We start from the raw sequence: 24766 nt of genomic DNA, 5'->3' as shown, positions 1-24766 counted from the left end.
TTGAACATAAAGGCACTTTATAAAGTATTTCAAAGCTTTATCATCTTCCCCCATGGACATCTGCAAGTACTTGTTGGGTGAGTTTTATCCCTATGACACGGAGAATCTCCATGAAGACTTAGAAACACGCCACCAGATGGGGGCTCAAAAGAGCCTGTGGAAGATTCCAGCAGAGAGTTCTCAAGATCCGGTCCAGGGTTCAGCAGGGATCTTTGTTTCATGGTCTCTCAGATCACAGACTCCACACTCCATCCCACCGCCCCCTTTCACAAATAGGAGATGACCCTGAAAGACGCCTCAGTAGTTGGAGGTTAAACGCAGCAGGTCCCAACCCTGACAGGAGGGACAGGGGAGAGTCAGCATAACACCCACAAGACACACAGCATTGCTTTTTTTTTTTTTTTTTTGGTTTCTTTTTTCCACCATGGAGAGCATTTCTGCATGCTAGAAAGTTGTGCTGGAAGGCGGGCCAATCAGTTAACACCATCTGGGTTTTCAGCTGAAGTTCTTCTGCTGCTTTATGAAGACTTCCATCTGATTAAAGAAAATACCGCATGGACCACGTACAGCAGAGTGGCTGCATATGAAAACACCTGAAATCAAGATAAATGACCATTAACGGGCACGCATTGGGAGAGGACAAGGCGTGGGCTGTCCACACTGGGCCAGCTGCTCAAATGGTGCTTGGGACAACAGACATGAAGTGTGTGGACTGCGACTGCTTCCCATCACCTACACAGACATCCTTTCTTGCTGAGCACAGATGCGGCCCTGAATGCTTTCAGAACAGAGCTCCAGGTGACCTCACTATCCACTGGACATGGTGTGCAAGGTCAGCCATCTGCCCTCTCACATTATCATGCTGGTGCCACCCAACTGGAAACCAGGGTCCTCAGAGGCCCCTCAAATGATACTCACAGGTGAGTACCAGCTGCTCTCCGTGGGAAACTTGCTTCCTCCACACCAGGAAGAGCCGGGTCCACCAGCTGTGAGCCCAGCGGCCTCAGTTGGAGAACATGAACACAGGGTTTGCTGGCTCTGGTTAAGGTCTCAATGCTGCCTGGACATCCTCAGACCCACCAGAATGTTATTCTAGGATCCTAATCTCACAGACACGGGCGAGGAGCCAGGCTCACAGGACTGAGGGACAGGGACAGGGAGGTGGGATTGTGAGATGCTGCAAAGGAGGTGCTCCTGAGAAAGCTGCTGGGAAGACGCAGTCGGCTGTTTTGACACTGGGAACAAAGGCCCTGGAAAGGTGGCAAACGGTCACCCATGGCCTGTCAAGCCCCTGACGTGCTGTGCTCACTGGGCACCATCTATTTCTAAAGGCCCGCTGCCCCCGAGTCTAATATCTGCTCCTGGATCTGTGACCTGGGGCGTGGGGTCAGGAGTGTCCAACCAGGCACGACACTTAGGGCGGCTACGCGTCCGTGACCCATGAAAATGCCCAGAGACACCAGCCGTCACCAGGCCTGCCCTCTCCGGCCCCACACAGGGTGAACCCTTCACCCTCGTTGGCCAGAGGCGATGAGTCAGCTGAGTATTTGATCACACATCTGAGAGATCTCATCTGGGAACTCTGAGGCAGCCCGCCTGAAAAGAGCGGTCACCATGGATGAGCAGCCCCCAAAACACCTCAGCCTGTCAGGCAGGAGCAGGTTACTGTCCGGGCAACTCCAGACCCAGCGAGAACCCTTGGCAGAGGCACCTCAGAAGTCCCCACAGGAACAGGACACAGAGCTTATTTTCCAAGTGGGGCAAGAAATGGGACCTTGGGGACATGCACAGCAGGGACATGAAGGGACATCCTGAGGTTTTCAGAAACCCCTCTCCCTAAGTGGCTGCCATTATTGCCCTCCAGTGTTAGGATCCAGAAACCTCCAGATTTCTGCAGAAATTTCCAGCTCCCCTCAGTTGGCACCCACCAACCCCAGGGATCCTTCAGTGCAGATACTGTCTGTCCGCAAATGGGGGAGAAGCTCAGCTCCTGAGGCAAGTCCCAGTTAGGAGTCACAGAGGGCAAGAGGCAGACCAGATGCTCCCCAAGGCCAGGGGTGTGAGGAGAAGGTCTTGAGACACCTCCCACAGCCCGGACGGGCCTCCCCGAGAGCATGGGAGGCCGTGTGATGGCTGGGCAGGGTCTGGGGTTGAACCCTGAGTGACCAGGACTCCTTCCCCTGTGCACGGACACAGCTGATATTCTGAACAGAAAGGCAGGACTTCACATTCAGCCCGGCTCGTATTCCCCTTGATGGTTTCAGCCCAGCGCCCCTGCCTGCTGAGAAATCGTGATTCCGGGTTCCGGCACTCCTGACTCTGCCTGGGCGTGCTCAAATTTCTCTAACCCAGCTAACAGAAAGGGGAACACAATCAATTGTGGACTGGATAAAGAGACGCTGGGATAGTCACGAACGGAATACTCTACAGCAACGAGAAGAAACAGTCTGCATCTCCACCCAACAGTGAGACGAGCCTCACAAACCTAAGGCGGAGAGAAAGAAGCCAGAGAGAAAAGATAGACACTGTGCAACTCCATTCACATGAAGTTCAAAATCAGGAAAAATCGAGCTAGGCAGCTAGGAATCAGGCCTGTGGTCATCCTTGGTGTGGGTGCACAGTGACGGCGGCAGGACAGGAAGGAGGTCTCTGGGAGCTGTTTATGATGCTCTATTTCTTAATCTGCATGCTTGTTACACAGAGGGGTTCACTTTATGGAAACTCATCAAGCTGTGCACTTGCATCCTGCTCTCTTCTCTGGATGTGTGCTGCATTTTGATAAAAAGTAAAAGAGAAGTCGGAACACGGTAGAGCCCAGTGGTTCTCAGCTAGAGATCTGTCCAGTAGGCTAAGGCATTAATCCACCCCATTTGGGTTGTTCTGTCAAGTGCTGACCCACTAGCCACGTTCCATCTACATGTCATTACTGTTGTCTGCAATAACTTTACTGAAGTTGTTGTCAAAAGCCTTATTGATGTCTGGCGGAGAGAAGGCTTCTGGGGTTGGGATGGGGGAGGTACAAGGATCTCTATATGAGGGGGAGATGAAACAGAGTCATTTGAAGGATGACGGAGGAGGTGGATGACCAGCCTCCCAGGGGAAGGAAGAGCATCCTAGGGGCTGCCTGGCTGTGCTACTGTTTAGTAACCAGCCATCTTGGAATATGAGCCAAAATGGGAGACATTCTTACACTGTGGGACATTGGAGGGGTGCAGGGACCAGGAGGTGGCCATGTTGATGGACCTGGGAAGTAGGCTGAGAGCTTAAGAGGAGCATGTGGCCTCCCCAGGGCAGGGGACAGGGTACAGGACAGCAGACATGGCTTTGAAGAACCTTCTCCCAGAGACCAACAGTGCCTACCCTGTGGGATTCTCTCAGCCTCTGCTCTGTCCTCCCCAAAATGTGGGGACAGCACAGCTTTGGCTCCTGGAGGTGACATCCTGTGATCTGTCATTATGTTTGACCTCGGAATTTCCATTATTCATAGGTTGACCTCTAGAAATCTGAGGAGTGCTATTTCTGAAATTTTCTCTTATTTTTTAAACAATACCCTTGGCTAGAAATACATCTGATATGGTGAGTTAGCACACGTGTGCAAGCCCACCATGCACAGCTCTGGAAAAAAGTTTATGAAACCATACATTCTCCTATTCCTGTCATTCAAACTCATTCCATTGAAAAGGAAATCCATGTCATGACCTCCCCCACCAGTGGCTCTGGCCCGCAGTGGAGAACGTTCCTTTTAGAGCTCAGAGACCTGCACACACCGTGCCCCCGGTCACACACAGTCGGCACCCGTGTTTGTTCTGCTGACGGGGTGAAGGAGGCTCAAGCCCTGTTCCCCCAGGGCTCCTGTGAATCCTCGGCAGGGAGCTGTTCAATATCCACAGTCCTCGAGGGGAAGGGACAGGAATCACCGTCCCATTTCACAGAGGAGCAGGCTGAGGCTCAGGGAGCACAGGGGACGCGCACGGGGACTGGTGGAGAGGTGACCTCCGGCCCCTCCTCCTCCCACAGGTGCTCAGAGCTGTGGGGCAGGAGACACCGTCACGAGGAGCCGAGGCCTGATCACACAGTAAACACCCACAGCTGGGGGTCTGGACTCGCTGGACCCAGAAGGGCCTCCCCACAGCCCAGCCCAGAGCCAGGGCCTGGGGAGACCCCCGCCACTCGATTTTCATTCCAGGCCTCAGTCTCCCGCCCCTGACTGTGCTTCCATGGAAGACCGCTCAGGGGGCCAGGACACCCAGGGGCCAGACTCACTGCTCCAAGCTGGTGCTGAGGGTGCTGACAGGGCACCTGGCCTGACACCAGCCCCACCCATTCCCGGTGACCTTGGAGCACGTTATCCTGCTCGTGGTGCCCTGGTTCTCCATCTGTGAAATGGGGATGTCACAGCGCCCACCCCAGGGCTGCTGTGAGGGCTCAATACGATGGTTCACGGAGAGCTCGGATGGTGCCGGGCATCAGCAGTCACATCCTTACACACCTGCCCTCCACAAAGCCCACGCAGGACTAGACCCTGGGCCAGCCCAGGCCTGGACAGCACAGCCCTGACCAGGTGACGAAGGGAGTCTTGGGCACGTCCCTCCCTTCTCCGTGACTTCGTGTCTTCATGATGAGGGGAAGGTCTATTTCATTCAAAAGTCAGTAAACTAAAAACAGAGGGGAGGGCTCGGGCAGCCTTCCGCTCAGACCCTGTCAGTGGGTGGTGGGAGCTGTGACCATGGCGGGTTGACGAGGGACTCACCGAAGCAGCGATGTTTTCATGGTAATGTTCGTATATAAAGCCATTTTGCATTAAAATGGTGGCCAAAGCTTCCAGGACAGCGGCGCTGAGGTACAGCAGGGCAGCAATACTGTGGTAGACTGCATCCTGCAGGGTCAGAAAGGGCCGTCAGAAAGATGGGATCCCAGACATGGGGATGTGGGGCAGCTGTGGTCCCAGAAGGGCCCTGTCCACCCCACCTGTCCCCACCTGGCATGGCTCAGGTCCCTTGGTCATCTTCTGCTACTTCCTTTGACTCCCCCCACCCCATTCACCATCACCACACCCTCTAACCCCCACCTCACAGAGGTCGTTGGTCCAGCTGAGTTTCATCTCGCTGGTTTGGGGGCAGAGGAAGGACTTCAGTGGAGAAGGGATGCTGCTCTCCCTTGAGCGGGGATCAAGTGAGGGGGGCAGCTTGGGACTGAATAGGCAGAAGTTGGTTCTGGACTTGACAAATGTCATACATGGTCACAGTCCTGGTTCTGATGTGGCCTCAGTGACCAGTGCAGGGGAGAGACGGGGAGGCAGGGGGCTCCAGGTGTGTTTACAAGTGAAAAAGCACTAGACTGGGGTTCTGAGTAGCTATAATTGGAGGTGGTTTCACAAGTGTAAGTAGGAGACCTTTTGAGAATGAGAGGCCGGGCCAAATTGCCCCACCCCTTCCAGGGGACATAAGGGGCAAGGGTCCATGTGTAAGTTTTGCCCTCTTGGTGGGCCTCAAGGAAGATTTTATGCAGAACAGAGACCACAGGCCATCTCTCTCCCCCACCAAGTCCCTCTCTGGTGACCCAGGTTTAGAAGCCTGTGACATGGAGCTGGGCAGTAAGCGTGGCCTCATACTGGGCAGCCCAGGCCAGCCCCCAGGACCCTGCTCCCAGGAGATGGAAACCAGACCTCCTGGATGATGGGAGATGCCAACGAGCCCCTGGAGAGGAGACAGGATGGGAGGCAGTCACACAGGAGGAAGCAGAGCAGACGGTGACAGTCAACCTCTGCCGTCCCCTTCTCCTGCCCTCCTGGCTGCAGGGAGCCCTGGCCTGCTGTGCACAGCTCAGAGCTGAGGCCCAGCCAGCTCAGCCTTGGAACATGGGTGGGAGATGGCTAGAGGGCAGCCTCACCCAGCACTGGAAAAGCCAGCCTCCCAGGGGAGACGGTCCTACCCACCCCACCCAAACACCCAGAGCTGGGACTCACCAGGGAGACCCAGGAAGTCTCACCACCATGGGCACCAATTAGGTACAGGAAGAGCAGGACAGTGGTGCCCACAAAGCAGAACACAGACACGAACATCACCCAGCCCTGGAGCAGGGGGAGGGGCACCAGGGACGAGGCGATCAGGATCCACACGAGGCCCCCAAAGACCTGCAGAGGGAAGGAGGTCAGGATGAGCATCGGGCCAGGAGAGTCCACGCCCAGGAAGGGCCAGACCTAGGGGTCACACTCGGGCACGAGGGGCAGAAAAACAGCAAGGAGGTAGAGAACAGCGGGGGGCATTTCCTCACCAAGAATGACTCTTTCAGCCCCAAGGCTCTAGCCTGATCTCCAATCTCAGTCTTTCCCAATCCTCTCCTTCCTTGCCTTCATTCACTATTTAAATACGCTTTTTTATTTTTTATTTAATGAACACTTATGTCACATTTATATGCCAGACACTGTCCTAGCACCTTACAAATACTAACTCAGTTAGTCATCACACAACCCTACGAGCAACATAGTGACCCATTTGTCAGATGGGTAAACTGAGGCAAGTGGAAGTTAAGTAATTCATCATCTGAAGAAAGGATTTATACCATTCAATATTATCATTAGAAGGGCTAATTCTGTGATTATATCCTTCCTCGTATTTTTGATATAAAAATATCCTTTCTGTTATAAAATGGTAGTGACCAGAAGATTCTTTTGGTCTTCATTGGCAAAATAAATTAGTCATGCTATGTCACTAGCTTTTTTTTAAAGGAATTCACCCCTTAAATCTCCAAGTCCTAGAAGTTGGGCTGGAGTTGGGCTGTAGAAAGGACCCAGGTCAGCCAGGTCTCCTCGGGTGGCCAAGGATGCCATGACAGCAGCAGTCCCTCATCATCACCCAGATTCCACCCCAGTTGATGTTTGCAGGGTCAGTGAGCCCCAATCAAAGAGGAGCGTAGGGACAGACGTGGGGTCACAACACCCCTCAGTGCCACAGTCCCGCTCCCCTGTGGACAAGCTCACCCCAAGCTGGGACTCTCTGTACTTGTCTTCCCTTCTCCTTGTCCCTCTGCATCCCGATGACATCAGCTCAGTGTCATTTACCATCCCCACCAATATAAGGACTGCGCTGGGCGTGGGCTAGGACATGGCGGGAGATGGCTTTGCGGTCAGAGGTTCCAAGGTGCTGTGACCCTTGCACCATCCTCCTGAGAATTGGGGGCTGAGGATGGGCTGCTTCCTAGGCCTATGTCCCCTGTGGTGTGAACTCAAGTGGCACCTTGACCTCATCTCCCTGACCCGCTGCCCACCTGCTGGGTAAGAGACACCACTGTCCTCACAGGGGTTCTCCAAGACTCTCAGCTGAGAAGCATCGGGAGAAAATCACAGTTGGTAGGAAAATCAGTGCAATGAAGAATCTGGAGTTATCAAAACCAAGTTGGGCTTAATGAATCAGATCTGGGCATCTCTGCCCAGAAGACTTCCTCTGCTGATGAACCTGAGATGGCCTGAAGGAAGGCACGTGACAGAGCGAGTGGGACACACGTTACAATTTATAGCTAATTGGAACAAAATCACTTCAATCCAGATGATCAGACGGCCAAAGATGAGACGTGTGTGTCGATCCCATCCACACTTGCCTTTAAGATCAAACAGGTCACTTGGCCTTTTCCATCACAGGCACTGACACAGGCACATGAGCTGACGGCTGGGACGGACTTGGATTTAGGAGGCACGAGAGTGTGGCATGGAGAAGAGGGAGGATCGGGCATGTCCATCCCGTGGGCAGAGGCAAGAGCCTGGGACACGCTTCTCCTAGGCGTCCTGTGCCTGGTCAACGGGTGACCAACCAAAGAGGACCAATCTAAGTCAGGTCCCCATTCACGAGCTCTCAGGGAGCCCTGCTCTGCCCCTTGGCAGCATCCAGCACAAGACAGGTGCCTCTGGTTAGTCACAAAGTGGCGCTGTCCCTGACCAGGTGAGGGAGAGGGTGAGGTCCCCCTTGCTCAGGGCTGACTCTTGGCTGCGGGACACAGGGAAGACCCGTCCAGCCATGTGTCAGTGTCTGAGTTAGTTCCCTGGCCTTCAGGGCCTCCTGGGAGATGGGTGTGCCTAAACAAGCGGCTGATGGACCAAATCCCAGAGGAGCAGCTGGCACTGCACGTGGAGGGGAGAGCCCTCCGTGATGGAATCCCACGTGGGACGCAGCTGGCACATGGTGCCTGTCGGTGGCCAGTGGACATGGCATTTAGGGACACTGAATGCCACGTGGAGAAAACGGTTCTCTTTGTCACTCTTCTCAGTTTTCTGAGTAAGGCAAGGAGAAGGGATCAGGGCGCAGCCAGGGGTCTGGAGCTCCCCCAGAGCATGAGCTCTGAGGACGGACATGCAGAGGTGACCTGGAGAAGGGCGTGGCTTTTATTCTTAAGGGAGTGATATAGTTATTCTGGAAAAATTAACTGTAAAATGCATAGGAGGTAAATTAAGGCACGGGGTACCCGGAAGTGGCACAATCTGAGAAGGCGGCTCTCACACCCTGGTCTCAGGCTCAGTGCCCTGCACCTCATTCAGCTCGATTCCTCCCCGTGTGGCTCGGTCAGGAATCAAAGGCAGAAAGAGTGAGCGGAAGTCAGAGCGCAGCGCAGTCCCCACACTAAGTGCTTGTCACAGAGTCATGAGTGAGCACCAGCGAGACGGGGCCGCAGCTCTGGGCTGAACTTCCGGCCCCCAGTGCAGAGGGAAGCTTTGAGGTTACCCCGACTCTCCACCTGCTTTGGGTATGTGCTTCCACCAGTGTGAGGAAGACTGTGTTCCAGCTCCCTAGGAATGCTCCCTGTCACACACACTCACACACACACACGCTCATACACACTCACACCCTTATGCAGATCCCCGGGGTCTCTGGTAAGAATCCTGTCCACAGGAGCAAAGTCCAGCCTGTGCCCCATCCCAGCCCTGCCCCCTGGGACCTCAGGACCCTGTCCCGCCTCTGGGTGCAACACCTTGCAAAGGGCCTTTAAAAATCACGCTGACTTTTTCTTTAGATGGTTTCTCTGTAGCACTGAGTTTCATGGTAAGATGGCGGGGAGAAGTTGTCTCTCTTTTAGACAGCTTTAACGAGAGAGAATTCACACACTACACAGCTCACCCACGTAAAGTGACAACTCATGGTTTAGGATGATCACAGACATGTGCAGCCATCATCTCCACAGCCAATTTAGCACATTTTCATCCCCTGGAAGAAACCCTGTGCCCTTTCACTACGGCTCCCTCCACCCCTCCCATCCCTAAGCGACCACTGACCCACTTCCCGTCTCTATGGATTCCCCTATTCTGAACTCTCAGGAGTTGAATCATATATAAAAGGTGGACTTTTGTGACGAGCTTCTTTCATTTAGCATAACATCTTTCAAGGTGAGACATTCTCTCTCGAAGGGACTCGTAGGAAATATCTCCACCATCACAGCACAGCCCACCGGCCATTCTGACCCACCATGTGGGGACACTGAGTGAATGTGGCTCAGCTCTTTGGAGCCTCCAACTGGGAATAGCTGAGGAGCCTCTGGTTCCCAGGGACGTTCTCATAGGACACATGCCACCAGGCCCCGTCTGTTCCAGAAACATATTCTAAGTGACACGTCATGTGAAGGGAATGTTCTCACACAGAGGAAATGATTAAACCCTGGGGTTTTGCTCCCAGGAGATGGGCAGTGGGCCTGCCCTGTACCCCTCACAGCCCTTCCCTGCAGGTGCCTAGGGGAGAAATGCAGGGCAACCTGCACAGGGGACCATCTGGGAGGGGGCTGAGGTGGGTGCAGAACAGCCCTGAGAGAGGACGGGTGGAGCAAGGAAAAGAGACGAGGCTGAGAACAGAGGGTCTATTCCAGCTGGACGTCTGGGAGCAGCGCCCTGGACACAGACACGGCTGCTGTGACAGCTCCAGTGCGGATGCTGGAAGGGGTCACAGCTGGAACAGCTGTGCAGGTGTGAAGGTCCCGCTCCTCCCGCCACATGCCAGCTCCCGGAGCACCTGCACCACGCAGCGTCTGCACGGGCGGAAGCATACATGAGCCCTGGAGAGGGGCTCTCGCCACATGTGCTGGAGGAGCTGGAGCACGTGACTCGGCCTCTTGGGCCTCGGCTTCCTCGTCTGTAACGGCATTTTGCAGCTGTCTCCCCACACTGCGGGCTGGTGCAAACTGGCTGAAACCATGGAGGTGAGTGTGAAGCTGCTGGCACTGTGCCCAGCACCATCCAACAACTGGGGTGGGACACTGCTCACCCAGGAAGCCCACAGCCCAGTGAAGACAGACGCAGAGGCAGCCTGTTACAATGCAGGATGATGCCCCGCCCGAGTGGGCCTACCAGCCCTGGGTGGGGCAGGGCCCCATCAAGTCTTGAAGGGAGAGATGGATGTAACTGGCTCACCTGGCCACAGGTTCACGAAGCAGCTCTCCAGGGGGAGGAAAGAGTACACGTGAGTCCAGAGGATGCTGGAGCACCCCTGAGGGCTTCAGAAGGCGAGGGAGCCATACACCAGGTGGGGGACAAGGAGTGGCAGGAAATGGGGCTCGAGGGAGGGTGAGCCTGAGACAGAACTCATCGCTGGGCCAGTGTGGAGGCCTCCAGGCCCCGCTCAGTGCAAAGCTGGGATTCGGCGGGAATCACAGACACAGCCAGCGCCTGCCGCCCTCCCCCTACTCAGTGTGCAGAGAACAGAGCAGACGCTGCACCCACACCCAAGGAGATAAGGCCTCCTGGGCAGGGAACAGCCCACCCCATCCTGACCTCAGGACCCCGCTGGACAAATATTTGTCAAGAGCAAAGGGGTAGGTGAGGGTTCAAGCATTTCCCTTCCTGAAGAAAACTCTAAGCAGCTTCTAGCTTCCAGGCGGCAAAATGCTCAGAGACGATCATCTTGAAACATGAGGCACACAAGTGGGGACAGGGGCTCAGTTTCCCTTCATTTCTGTCTACAGTACTAGATTTCCCCCAACCCCTGCCTGCCCATGGGTCACCGTCCTCCACACCAGAGAGGGTGCAGCTGGCTGGTGTGCTCTCAGACGAAGGTCTCTAAGTCGGGGGGCCGACAGTCACCTGGTGGAGCTCTCTCTCTGGACCCAGGTCCCCAAGCTGGAAAATGGGGGCGGGGCCTGGGCTAAGGCTCTGTGGTTCTCAGCCCTCAGTCTACACTGGAATCACTGACACACCTGGAAAAACACCGATGCCCAGGTCTGGGGCCCAGGGTCTGACTAGACTGCAGAGAAGCAGAGTTACAGGGCAGGGAACAGACACCCGGGATCTTTGTCAAAGGCCTGGGGATGTGTCTACACCACACGAGCCCGTGGAAGATGCTCTGGTGACCCCGTCAGACAGAAGAAGAAGCGCCTGCTGTCTGCACGCCCTGCCCAGCTCAGCGACAGCGGCCCGATGCCCTGCAGTTCCAGACTGGACATGGGCAAAGTTCCCTCTCCTCTCCTCTCCTCACCTTGCGTCTCCTGTCCTCTCCTTAAGTTTCCAGTCCCTGTCTTGCCTTGAACATGAGACTAGGTCGTCCCTGGGTGTCCTCTAGACGCTGGGACCCAGCCTCAGCGTCTGTGAATGAGGTTGACCTGGTGATCTGAGGCCCCACCCACCCTGGTGTTTCAGGACTGGAAACCGCCCGTCTTTAATTCAGTCCAGTTTAGGATGCTGAGCAGAGCTGAGGTTCTCTAAGAACCAAGGGGACTGTGCAAAATGAGACAAAAAATTCCCCAAAGCTTAATAGAGCTTACATCCGAGGTCTACCAGATCAAATGACTTTTGTGAAAAAAATCTCCTCAGTAGATAGTCATGGGGGGAACTCTCATGTAAACTTATAGAAGGTTCTCTCTGTTTCTTTCTGAATTAATCCACAGGAGGCAGGCAAAGGTGGTTAAGGGTGTAGACTTTAGAGCCAGAGTTACCGAGTTTGTATCAGCTCTGTCACTTACTAGCTGAGTGGCCTGTTGTCCCTGGAGGAGTTACTTAACCTCTCTGTTCCCTCTCTGAAAAACACTGATAACAGCAGTGCCCACCTCATGGGGTCGGGCCCGAGTGCCTGGCACTTGGGGAGCACTAGAAGTGCTCGCTGTCACAGCTGTCATGTGATGAGGCTGAGCCTCCCCTGTAACCACGTGACATCTCAGGAGGGCTAGGATCTCACCGTGCACAGGGACCCCCTCCTCACCCAGGTGCAACCCAGGATTTAAAGGTAACTTCAACAGCATCAAAGAGAAAAACCTGTGATCACCAGGAAACCAGAAGTGGAGGAAAATGTGTGTGTCTCAGCGGAAAGACAGAAAGAACATAAAAATATGAGCAAGTCGGGGCTGGCCCTGTGGCAGAGTGGTTGAGTTCGCGCGCTCCGCTGCAGGCGGCCCAGTGTTTCGTTGGTTCGAATCCTGGGCGCGGACATGGCACTGCTCATCAAAGCACGCTGAGGCAGCATCCCACATGCCACAACTAGAAGGACCCACAATGAAGAATATACAACTATGTACCAGGGGGCTTTGGGGAGAAAAAGGAAAAAATAAAATCTTTAAAAAAAAAAAAAAATATGAGCAAGTCCTCCTGCAAACAGTGAGCCTCCGTCACAAAGGGAAAGGGATCCTCCAGCACATTCTTGAGATCCATGTGGCGTCCCCCTGCTCGTGCGGGGCTGAAGGAGCTCCACGTGCACAACCGTCCAGTGTTCTTGCTGCGGGACGTGGACACCTGAGGTCAGTGCAGAGGAATTGCTCAAATTCTCTGGATTTTCTCGGGGGCTCCATCTTACTGTGTCAGGGTCTCCACAAGCAGACCCTCTTCCAATAACCAGTCAAGATGTGAACCACAGAGCACTTCCCACACACACGTCTGCTCGTGCGGCCCCTCGGAGCCCAGCATCAGAACTCCCACCAGCTCCGAGGGCACGGGGTGCGCCCTGAAGGTGCGTGTGACAGGAGTTTGTGCCTTGGACTTGAGAAGAAAAGGACTCTGAGCACAGAACTTAGACTGTGCACCCAATACTCAGCCATCTTGTCACTTAGGTCAGGCGGGCAAAAGTCATCCTCCAGGAAGGAACAGAAAAGCTGGCCACACTGGATGAAGCTCGTCCCAGGTGCTGTGTGCTCTGGGCCCTGGGTGCTCTCCCAAGGCCACAGGTTCAGCGGCCCTGATTCTGCTGCTGGAAGTGTTTGTCCCCACCAAGCTCTGTCAGCAGTCAGGGACCACACAATGCCAGGAGGGGTGCTGTGGAGGGGACTGACCAGTGCAGTCACTGTGTGCCCAAGGAGAGGATCACAGTCCCAGGTCCAAGTGTTGCTGACTCAAAAGTGAGTCATTCTGTGAGTTAGAGGGCACGTCCCGTGTGTGTGTGTGTGTGTGTGTGTGTGTGTGAGTGTGTGTGGAGGCGAGTTAAGGATGAGCTCCTGCAGGGAAGGGCAATGGCATCAAGGTAAAGTCAAGAGGACATGAGCCCAGGGGGCAGGAGAAGCACGGAGAGGAGGTCAGAGGAGACAGACAAAGTCCCTGACACACTGGAGCCTCCCAGACCCCAGAAAACAGGGCTGAGGGCAGCCGGGGCCTGAGAGGCAGGGAGAGCAGGAGGCAAACACGGAGGGGCTTCTTCCAGACCCCTAGTTCTGTGTGAGCCCCTCCGCCCCTCGTATGGAGGAGCTCAGCTCAGCAAGTCCACGGAGGGGCTTCCTTCACTTGCTCACTTGCTCACCCACTCATTCATTCATGCATTTAACAGATGCCGAGAGTGACCATGACCACGGTCAGCACTGAGGGCAGATCCATCCAGGGAGACAGACTTTATTCAAAGACACATGAATAAGTGGAGCCTGTCTCTCCCTTCCTATCCTCTCTCTTCCAGTCCCGCCACCAGACCCTCTGGAGCAGCTCTGGGTCCAGCAAGGGCAGAGTCAGATCCTGGTGACACTGCCGGGGCCCCAGCGAGGGTGAACACAGCTCAGCTCCTCTGACCAGGACACGGGGCCCAGAAATCTGCACAGGACCCCCATTCTGACCCCAGGAGACATGTCTGGAGGGAGGCAGAAGACTCCTGTGTGGGGACACCCTCCCACTCTGCCAATTATTGGAAATCTGAGCTCTGTGGCTACTCCCAAAGTGAAAACAAGCAGTGGTGTTGAGGCCCCCTGACTCAGTTTACCTGCTCCAGTTGCTCTGCCCTCCCAGACCCTTCATCAGCAGGCTCCCTCCTTCCAGGGGACCTATCCTGTCACCATCCCTCCCAAGGCAGCTTAGGGGATGGTTCTAGAAAGACTCCTAAGATGTAAAAGCTGGGTGGTTCCTTCCTACAAGACCCTTAAATCCAACTGTCCCCAGCTTATCACCAAGTACCTACAGAGCAGGATGGAGCTAGGGGAGGTGGTGAAAATTTTGAGCCAGAAGCTGCCTCCTCACTGAACCAATGCCCTCCCAGACGGTGATGCACTGACCCTGATGATAAATCAGTTTTAAAGGTTTGCTCCGGGCCCACTGGTAACTGATTCCTTTGCCTTTGGGCAGATGCAGCAATTTGCTTGGCTCTCAGAATTCAAAGCTTTCCCCCTACCAGCCCTGTCACCAGGCTGGCAGGGCAGTGCAGAGAGAAGCTCAGGAAGTCCCCACCCCCAAGGCAGAAGGCAGGACAGGACTGCCACAGCCCCCTCTTCCCTTTGGCCATCCCATCAGGCTGACCAGGGGCAGCTCCGAGCACAGGAGCCACTGGAAAGCCCTACAGAGGGTGGTGTCTATGCAGTACTTGGGGATCCCAGGGACAAGTCATGTGTGCCTCCACAGCCCAACCCACCCCCTAATCTCACTCTCCCCCTGCCTGGAGCACCCTGCCCTGGAAGGGCATTGAAGGTCAAAGGTGGGGTGGGATCGGCCTCATGGCCCCTCCTACAGTTGCCCCCTTTAAGCGCAGATCAGCCAGTTGACGGGAGCAGCTGTTTGACTTATTAGTAAATTAATGATAATTGCACCTAATAGTTACCAAGCAGGAGCTGCGGGTACCACGTGGTTTGAAGAGCTTTGCGTACATTACACTCCCTTAGTCCTCACAGCAATCCTTGAGGTGGGTGCTATTATAGCCCCATTTCATTGATGCAGAAACTGAGGCACAGTGGCCCGCTCACACCCCCACAGCTGCTGAGGGCCAGCTCTGACAGGCTGGTTGTGGAGCCAGGTCAGGACAGCCCTGTGTGTGGCAGTCACTCAAGGCCACCCACGGGCAGTTCACCATGAAACCTCCCATGTGTAGGGCCGGCTTTGGAAACGGCCATGAGAACAGCAACACGGAGGGAGAGGAGACCGCCCGGCAGCCTTCGTTCTGCTCTCAGCCTCCTGGGTGTAGAGGAGCAGAGAACCCAAAGGAGGCAGCAATGGGAGGCAGCCTCCTCTCCCCCACCCTCCACTGGCTAACAGGCTCTGTCCCTTCAGAGGAAAGAACACCAAGGTGTGTGTTTAAGACCGAAAACAAGCAAAAGATCCAAACCCTGAAGGACATCGCTCCCTCTTCGGCAGGCACAGGCCTGGGGTCATCATCCCCAGGTCCATCAACACGACCTTTGTCACCCCCACCCCCGCCCCTATTACCAGGGTCGGAATGTGGCCTTCGTCTCCTGTCCTTCCTCCTTTGCTCTTTTCCTGGAGTGTCCTCCTCAAAGCCTGTGCCCTGGGCCCTCTAAGGGCCTCCTTCAAAGGTGGATCCAGGAGTTTCAGGATCCTCCCCCTCCTCCTCCTCTTCCTGCCCCCTCCTCTCCAGCCCAACAGCCTTCCAACAGGAGTGGGGGCTCTGGGGTGCAATTTCAGTTCAGCTGAGAGGGGCTGGGTGGCCCTGGGCCTTTCTCTTCCCACTGCCTGTGCAGATCAAGGTGTGATGGCTGGTGACAAGGCTTTTCTTCTGGTTCCAGCACATTTTTCTCAGGCCCCAGGGCCTTGGTGCCACAAAGTGATTCACCACAGGGGTGGTTCTGCCCCAGTGTGGACAGAACAGCAGCTATTAATGAGCTGGGAGTGCTAGAGAGCCTGGAGCAGAGAGTCAAGGCCAGTCCATCCCCCTAGGAAATCATTATGCTGCTGGGGCCCAGCAGGAGCCAATCAGGAACCAAACCTTCCACCAGAATGCAGTGGGCAAGTCAGGACCCAGGACACAGAGAACCCAGGGAGTTGCTCCTGCTCCCGGGACAGTCTGCAACCTGTGAGGAGTCGGCCACACTTCCCCATGGCATCAGTGCTCCAGGGACGAGGGGGCCACCCACTGTCCTCGTCCATCAGCACCCGAGGAGGACACCTGCTGGGCCATCTCATAGGGCCTGCCCTTGCTGGTGTGGGGACTGGAATGGCCACCCTAAGCTATGTCTCTTTGGCATGAGGACTATTTGAGGCTGGTTTCTTTGCAGACAGGAAAGCAACTAAAAAGTAGAACTAAATCTCTATCTGTAAAGGTGCCTCCCTCTCTGCACCAGGAAGAAGAAAGGAGATGACCTTGTCTCTAGAAACTCTTAATCAATGGGGAAGGCAAGGACTGAAATCTGCATTTGTTTATTGTTCTTGTCTGGTAACCTCCTGTAACTGACTTCCCTCCCCCTCCCAATGTTGGCATTTCCTTAAGGATTAAGCATCTTTCCTTAGGCTAGGAACTGATGGCTGCGCTCACCTGTGACCGCCCAGCTCCAGACAATAGACTTGCCTCCTGCTACTCCCATCAAGATAGCAGACTCACTACCTGCTGTGTCCATCAAGTGCTGTGCCGACAGGGCAATCTCATGACTATTGTGGGAGGGACATTTCAATCACATGTGAAACACCCTGTTTGGGGGTATATGTGCACCCCACTTCTTCGGTGTCCTTTCTTCCTTCAGGAAGAAAGGCCCCGGGCCATGGTTCCTCATAAAGCTTTGTTTAATTTTCTCTTGCTATTCTGTCTCATGTGAATTTAATTCCTTCTCCGGCCAGACGAACCCACTTTGGATAGAGGAAATGTCTTCCTCCCCTACAGTGGCCTTTGGTCCAAAACACTATTTCCAGGGACTGAGAGTTGAGAGGCCAGAAGGAGCCTGGACGGGCTTGTGTCAGGAGTGGGAGCCAGGGCTCAGCTCTGGATCCATCAGGAGTCAGCCCCCAGCCCCCATCCAGTCTAGACTGGCTGGCCCCCTTCCCATCTCAAGGCAGGCCCCAGGGGACCCAGTGTCCGACCCCAGCCCTTCCCTCAGAGTATGTGCCTGTGCCCAGAGCAAAGCCATCCATTCCTAAGGCTGCAGACCCGGCCTCGACCAGCAGCCCAATGCCCTCTCCCACTCTCTGTGGGCCCGTGGGTGCAACAGTCAGCCTTTGTCCCTGCCTGACCTGAGCCTGAGCTCTCCCTGCCATGGCATCTGGGACCCTCCTGCTCTCTCCTGAAAGCACTGGGACAGAGAGATTACCCCACCTGCGTCAGGTCAGGTTGAGGAGTGACTTATGGAAAGGTTAAGAGCAATCTTTCTCAGTGGAGCTTGGTTATGACGACACACGCATGAGCCTCCCAGAGCTGAGCCCACCATCACACTTAGCAGTTTCCAGAGAACAGCTCAGAGTCACTGGCTGCTAATCAAACCAGGCCTCTTGTTCTGGAAAAACCAGAAAAGTCACTTCTCAACTCCCAGAACAAAGCCCTGAGAGACCTCTGCCTGTAACTACCCCCCTCAGAGAGGGGGAAGGAGAAAACCCGGGCAGTGTCCTCACCCCTTCTAAACAGCCAAGAGAGGGGCCCACAGCACAGGAAGATGACAGAGGGCCAGGGGTCAGTGGGCAGAGCCAGGGAAGGCCAGCCTCGCCCACTGTCCTGCACTGGCCAGCAGGGCTGCCCCCACTCCCTGGGGACTGTATGAGTGTCCCTGGCTGGGGCAGCACAGAGAGGGTGCCTGCCCTGAACCCTGGAGACCCTCAGGACCCTGGCTTCCTGCCCCAGCCTCTCACTGAGAACTGTCCCCACTGTCCTCTCCCCCATAACAACGTCGAGGGGGTGGCCTAGCCTACCGATGCCCACTCCAAACCTCGCCAGATCCATGGGGGCTGGGCAGTGCTTATCAAATGCAGATTACGGGGCCCGCCCAGGCCCTAGTGACTCAGAACCTCCAGGGTGTGTATGTGACAAGCAGGACTGAGGGTGTGAGCTCCCCAGTGGCTCTGAGCTGTCCCTTCACTCCCTGGGTGGAGAGCAGGGGACAGGCCTTGCCCAGGGCTCCCAGGTGGGCGGGGTCTCCTATTCACGATCCCTCCTGCTGTGGGCAGTTCATCCCAGGTGTCTGGGTGAATGCAGGAACCTGGATGTGACCTGCTGTCACTGAAGAAGTCCCACCCTGGAGACAGGGGCACCTGGGCAGCTGCCGCCCCTCTCGGAGCCTCAATTTCCTCCCAGCTCTGGAAAGTCAGGTTTCTGCTTCTCCATCTCTCAGCCCAGGAGTCCTCATGGGGCCTTCTCAGTGGAGCCGGAATATGGACCATGCCCCGGAAAGCTGCTCTGTCACCCTGCCCGCCACCCCACTGCCCGATCCTGGTTCTGGGGTCCGAGGATCCCAGACAGGTGAAAATGTAGGGCAGGTCTGAGGACCTGTTCGGTCACTCTCAAATAACAAAAAGTCCCCAGTCACCTTGGGTCACAGAAACAGGCTCATGTTAGTAACTACTGTGTCCAGTTCACTGTAAGAATGGAAACTGCAAACCGACTCCAGGTGGCTCCCCCACCCCACCCCAACCCAAAAAGTGCACCCTACAAGCGCTGCCTCCCACCAGGTGACCCTACCCCTCTGAGTCCCTAAGCTCCTGGGGACCCATGCAAGGAGGGGGTCCGCCCTGGAGAAGGGGTGGCACTCCAGCAGGCTCTGTCCAAAGAAAAGTTCTCTCCATTCCAGCCATTCTTTCAGGGGCTGCACTGCACACAGGCTGGGGGGAGGGAGCCGGGTTAATGACTTCACAACCCCTTTCCAGGCATTTCCTTCCCAGATTCTGAAAGTGGGGGCAGGGGGTGCTTTTCCTTCCCAAATTCTGAAAGTGGGGGCGGGGGGGGGTACATCCTGGTACTTTGTGAGAGAAGTTTCCTCTTGGGCCTTGGCCGGAGCTGAGACAAACAGCGTCCTAGGTTAACATCCTGTGCTGTGAATGGGGGCCCAGGGTCAGGACGCCCCTGGCTCAGAAGGGAGGAGGAGGAGGAAGAAACAGAGACTGTGGTTCCAAAAGGCATGTCCCCTTTGGTTGGGGACAGGGAACAGGGACAGGCAGAGCCCTGGGTGCAGCTGTTGGGGAGGGGAGACCCTGGAAGTTCCACTGGGGCCTGTGTGGGGTGCACTGGGACCCCACCGCCTGCAACAGCAGCGTGGCCTGTGGGCTCGGGGGCTCAGAGAGCCAGGGTCACACCCCCTGGTTGGGCTGCCTTTCACCTCCCATGAGGACCCTGAGCTTTCAGAGGGCAGGAGCTCTGGGCTGGGGTGCTGAGCAGAGTAAGGTTGCCAGGCCCCACCCTGAGCCATCACCCTTCCTGCTCTGGTGGGCAGTGTCCCTGCCTTGGGAGGGGAGGGGAGCCCCACCCTGTTGGTCCTGGAGGCCAAGGGTTTCACACCTGCCCCTCCCAGGCTATTGGGAGCTCAGGCATGGAAATGGGAACTGTGAGTAATCAACTCGCCAGATGACAGATTTAAAAACTAATCAAGCATTTCACACCCATTGGACTAAGAGAAAATTACAAAGTCTGACGCTACCAAGTGTGGCCAGGATGAGGGACAACGGGGACTTTCATCTGCTGCTGGTGGGAGTCGGGAAGGTCCAGGGTTAGCCTGAAGCTTATACAATTTGGGGACCTTCTTTATAAAAGAATAAAAAATGAGTCTGAATCTTGGAAGGGGCCTGAGCAAGTGCGGGTCCTGAGCTCAATTAAACTTCATAAGCTTCCCAGTGACTCCGCTCCGCGGCTGTGTGAATTGGAATAACCCTTTTGGACAGCAATGTGGTAACTCTGGGAAGATGAAGACGTGCGTTCCCTATGACCCAGCGAGTCCAATCCTCTGTGTGTCCCCCAAGAAATTCCCAACATGTAACCACAGAGGCCAATGCAAGAATGTTCTTTAGCAATGCCGTCTGCAACAGCAAAAAGCCACACCTGGAAATGGCCAAAATGTCCATCATCAGAAGAATGGACAAATAGCATCAATGTATATAAACCTCAACACCGTTGCATGGAAAGCTCGCTGCAGAAGGACATGACAGGACGACACTATTTCCATGAAGTGTGAAAACACAGCAAACAGCACCCGTGGAGCTCACAGGCAGTCAGGGCGCAGGGAAGGGCTGACCCTGTCTGGGCGTCAGGACCACCACGTCCAGCCCGAGGCTCCTGAGGATGGAGGGTGGGGAGTAAGACAGCGGCACATCCAGGGCTTAGAAGCCTCCTGAAAAGCTTATTTCCTTCATACTGAAAGGAAATATGGCAAAATATTAAGATCTGACAAAGCTGAGTGATAATTACAAGGGTGTCTATTAAAGTATTATACATACTTTTTGGTAATATTTGAAATATTTCTTAATTTTTGTTTTCTTAAAAATTGAAGTGAAGTTCGTATAACATCAAACTAACCATTTTAAATTGCCCAATTGAATGGAATTTAATACATTCACGATGTTGTGCAATCACCACCTCTATCTAACCCCAAACATTTTCATCCCCCAAAAGGAAACCCCACACCCATTACTCAATTGCTCCCCATTCCCCTCCTCTCAGCCCCTGGCAAACCACCAGTTTGTGCTCTGTCTCTGTGGATTTGCCTATTGTGGGTATTTTATATGAACGCAATCATACAATATGTGACTTTTTGCATCTGTCTCCTTTTACTCAGCGTAGTGTTTCCAACTGTGTGGAATGTCTCAGTGCTTCCTCCCTTTTTATGGCTGAATAATATTCCACTGTGTGAATACGTCACAGTTTGTCCATTCATCCACTGATGGGACATTCTGACTGCTTCCATCTGCTGGTTCCTGTGAATAGAGCTGCTATGAACACACATATCCATCTACCTATTCAGGTCCCTGCTTCCAATTCTTTTGCTTATAAACCTAGGTGTGGAATTGCTGGGTCATAGGGTAATTTTTTTGAGAAACCACCAAACTGATTTCCACAGTGGATGAACCATTTCACATTCCCACCAGCAATGTGTGAGGGCTCCAATTGCTCCACATCCTGGCCCACACTTGCTATTCTCCAGTTTTTTGATAATAGTCATCCTAATTTCATGTGAAATGGTACACCACTGTGGTTTTGATCTCATTTTCCTAATCACTAAAGATGTTGAGTATCTTTTCATGTGCTTATTGGCCATTCCTATATCTTCTTTGGAGAAATGTCTGTTCAAGTTCTTTGCCCATTTTCTAACTTGCTTCTTTATCTTTTTGTTGTTGTAATGGTCCACACTTAAAAAAACTCTCCCAGGGCGGCCAGCACCTCCTTGGGCCCTTTCATTCTCTGCTCTTTCACACAGCAAAGCACATCCAGCTTCAAATGTACAAAGTGTGCAGAGGAAACTTAAAGGACTGGTGTCTGCTTTCTTCCTGTTCTCCCTGCTCCCTGGGAGCCACCCCCAATCTAGAGAGGAGGAAAGAGATTGGAGGCGACAGCTGAGGCATCCAGCATCTCTCGGGAAGTGGGGGTGGTGGTCGGCATCTGGGGAGCAGGGGCTGAGGTGGAGGAGAAAAAACAACTTGAGAGATGGCTGAGAGGGAAGTGGTCTGCGCAAGGGAGAATTATTTCTTCTAGAAGACCGTACTATTGCAGGTCACAAAACTGCCCCTGGAGGCGTAAGTTTCCACTAACCCAGGAAATTTCCTACCTCCCAGCTCTCTCCTTTCACTTAGTAGGGTGGGGGCGGGGGCGGGGTTTCCTCCTGTCTATTCTCCCACAGACCACCCTGCCTGGCTAGACTGTCCCTCCGCCAGGGGCACTCCTTCCTCTAGGCTGGGACACCAAGAGGAGGCAGTGGGCACTGGGAGGCCCTCCCTTCTGTGAAGCCAGGTCCCCCCCACCCGCCATCTCCTGCTGCCGCCTGAGCCCGCTCCTATGAAGGCAAGAGAAGGAGATGCCCCAGAGTCCTCTGCATGAAGCCCAGCTGACAGCCTCTCATGATTCTTGTCACAGTGCTCCCCAAACAGCTGCAAAAGCAGAGGAAGCCCCTCATTAGGGCAACAGAAGAGACACTAGGAGGACTCTTTGTTGCTTAAAAATCCCTCTGCCCATCACGCCTCACTGTCAGCCACCATCTCTTTGGTCATGAATCTGCCTTTGTAAACACAGTGGCCTCTGAAGGAACCACCACCATTCATCCCAGGTCCTGGGCACTGTGCGCTCATCTTCAGATGTCCAGCCTCGGGCAAGCACAGGCCAAGCGCTGAATAGACGCACCCAGAGGAGCCACTTGGGGAAAGGATGTGTCAGTGGTGCAAGCCCCTCCCCACTCTGGGTCTGGGTGTCCATATCTATAAATGGTGGGGCCGGGTGCAGTGTTGTCCAGGGTTTCTTCTAGATGTCACTTTCTTGACCCTGGCTGGCCCCAGGACTTGACGTCACTCTGGATACACACAGGTGTGAGCTCAACTCAACCCTCACAAATGCAGTGATACGGGGCCACCAGGAGACCTGAGTCCCCTTAGCCCTTTCTCCAAACCCTCCATGGATGACAGAACCTGCTCCCTGTGCTGGTCACACCCTCCTGACTCCAATCAGGCAAGAAGAAGCTGGGGTCCTGTTTTTAAACAGTTTTGAACATCCTCTTTTCTAACCAACTCTTCTCCTTCAGGGGTGCTGGCTGCATCACTCAGCACCCACATAACACACACAGCAGCCCCTGGGCCCTGGGGAGTTTAGCCTGAGGGTAGTCTGAAGCCTAAGGACATAGTGAGCACTTTACCAGGAGCCTAGGCTAGGAAACGCTTTCCTACAGCCACCAGCGGAGCTGTGGGGCTCCAGCCCAAGGACAGACCAATGTCAGGAGGCCTTCAGACTGCTCAAGGTCAGCCGCTACATGGGACCAATTTTGCCAGCCCTCTCCCCTCCCCCGACTCCACACACAGGGCAGAATGACTGTGGCGGAGCAAACAGTGGCCTGTTTTATTATTTCCAGGTCAAAGTTGTCACGAATAAGTTCTCTCCCCAGAAACCTTCAAAGGCCAGAAGAGAATAACCCGGATTCCGCTCCTCCCTCACCAACCCAATCCCCACGCCTCGGTTGGTGATGCTCAGGCTTCTTTTGCTGATTTTTGTAAACGAAATCCTAACCCTGAACAAAGCTGGGCACCCCTACAAGGACGTCGCTCTCGCATAAGGGCTTCCTCTGCGCCCATGGGAAGCGGGTCAGAGCGCAGCTTTGGAACCAGCGCGCGATGGATGCACCCTGGCCGGCGCCCAACGTCTGACCCATTCGCGAATCTGGTTTTTCCACCTAAATTGTGGAGACTGTTTCTATCATTGTCCTTGGTCTGGGAGGGGCCAAACGACTGGAGTCGGGGAGATTTGCTTCACCCCGGCCCGGCTATCCCGATGCTCCCAGGACCCACGCAACCTGTGAATCTGGTCCGGAACCCTGCGCAGAGACCCGCGATAGTGCACGGCTCAGCCCATCCCACGCCCTCCCAGGCTCCGGCCCAGCCACTCACAAACTCCAAAATAAAGAGCAAGTCGGGGAAGGTGGTGAAAACCGCGAAGCCGCTGGGCAGGGTGCTGCCGCCCGATGACGCTGTAGGGGCCATGCCGGCGTGCTGGTGTCGGCTTGTAGACAGGACGCGCGGCTCTGGCTCTGGCTCCGCGCTGACCGCTCTCTTGCTCTCGGAACCCAGCAACCCGGTACCCCTCGCGCAGCTTAAGTGCAGAAGCGCCCGGAACCCAGGAGGGAGGACCCCGGGCCGCCGCCTGCCCCGCCCCGCCCCGTCCCGCCCCGTCCCGTCCCGTCCAAGCCAGCCCTGCGCGCCCCGAGGGACCCGCCAGACTGCCTCGGGCGCCACCCTGAACCACCCGAGGGCGCACAACCGGATCGCCAAGCTGGGGCGGGAGCCTGACTCGCTCGCCCCACATCCAGGTGCCAGCTCTCGTGGGGAGCAGGAAAAGTCCCTTTGACGGAGCGCTTCGCACGTTTTGCCCTGTGGCAGAGGATCTCCATCCCTTAAGAATAAGAACCGTCACTAACTAGGCTCCAAACTCCCCACAGCGACACCCCTCAGGTCCCCATTGCTCTAACTGTTCTTAAGATGGATCTCCACTTTTCCACTGGGTGCGTTAATGTGAGCGACCTCCGCGTCCGGGCTCGCGGTGGAACGAGATCCTAGTCCTGCCCGCAGCTGCAGGCTGGGGGTCTGCAGGGGCGTCGTTGGGACCAGCTCTGGTCACCAACCTTTCTCCCTGCGCCTTCGCAGCGCCAGGAACCCTGCACCCACAGTCCGCTCCTCTCAATGCTGGAGCTTTGTGTCTCTTTGAGGGGAGGAGGCTGCTCTTAGCCCTGCCAGCCCCGGAGGAGGGCGGTGGAGAAGGTGCTGGGGTCCATCTGCATTGAATCCAAGGGACAGGAAGGACCTTCTAGAGCAGATCCGTGCCCTTCTCTCAGGGAGGGGGGCCTGCACCGCTGGGGTGGGAGTACTCCTCCCCATGTGTTTTGACTGCCTGTTGCCACTGGTTTTTTGTTTTCCTTTATTTTCTGGACCACACTTTCTTTATTTTTTTTCTTTAATTATTTTATTGAGGTCACCTTAGTTTATAACATTGTGTAAATTTGAGGTGTACCTTATTATCTA

General features: G+C 54.9%; 1 protein-coding gene across 1 annotated transcript; it reads right to left on the bottom strand.

Moving 5' to 3' along the window:
* On the bottom strand, nucleotides 1-23916 carry LOC106845805 (myelin and lymphocyte protein). Its single transcript, XM_014864230.3, has 4 exons — nucleotides 23639-23916; nucleotides 5966-6133; nucleotides 4751-4876; nucleotides 1-593 (listed from the first exon to the last, which is right to left on the bottom strand). Exons 1-4 carry the CDS (start codon nucleotides 23729-23731, stop codon nucleotides 519-521), a joined length of 462 nt encoding a protein of 153 aa, XP_014719716.2. The 5' UTR covers nucleotides 23732-23916; the 3' UTR covers nucleotides 1-518.
* Between the last annotated feature and the right edge of the window lie 850 nt (nucleotides 23917-24766).

This window comes from Equus asinus, chromosome 6 (assembly GCF_041296235.1).
Source record: "Equus asinus isolate D_3611 breed Donkey chromosome 6, EquAss-T2T_v2, whole genome shotgun sequence".
In the NCBI taxonomy this organism is placed as follows: Eukaryota; Metazoa; Chordata; class Mammalia; order Perissodactyla; family Equidae; genus Equus; species Equus asinus.
This window is presented reverse-complemented; position numbering and strand designations above follow the sequence as displayed.

Excerpts from the sequence above, each read along its gene's own strand:
- LOC106845805 (XM_014864230.3), bottom strand. The coding sequence starts at position 23,731 with ATGGCCCCTACAGCGTCATCGGGCGGCAGCACCCTGCCCAGCGGCTTC. Across the intron at positions 6,134-23,638 it reads TGCTCTTTATTTTGGAGTTT|GTCTTTGGGGGCCTCGTGTG; the intron begins GTGAGTGGCTGG and ends TTCCCTCTGCAG. Across the intron at positions 594-4,750 it reads ATGAAAACATCGCTGCTTCG|GTGTTTTCATATGCAGCCAC; the intron begins GTGAGTCCCTCG and ends TCTTGATTTCAG.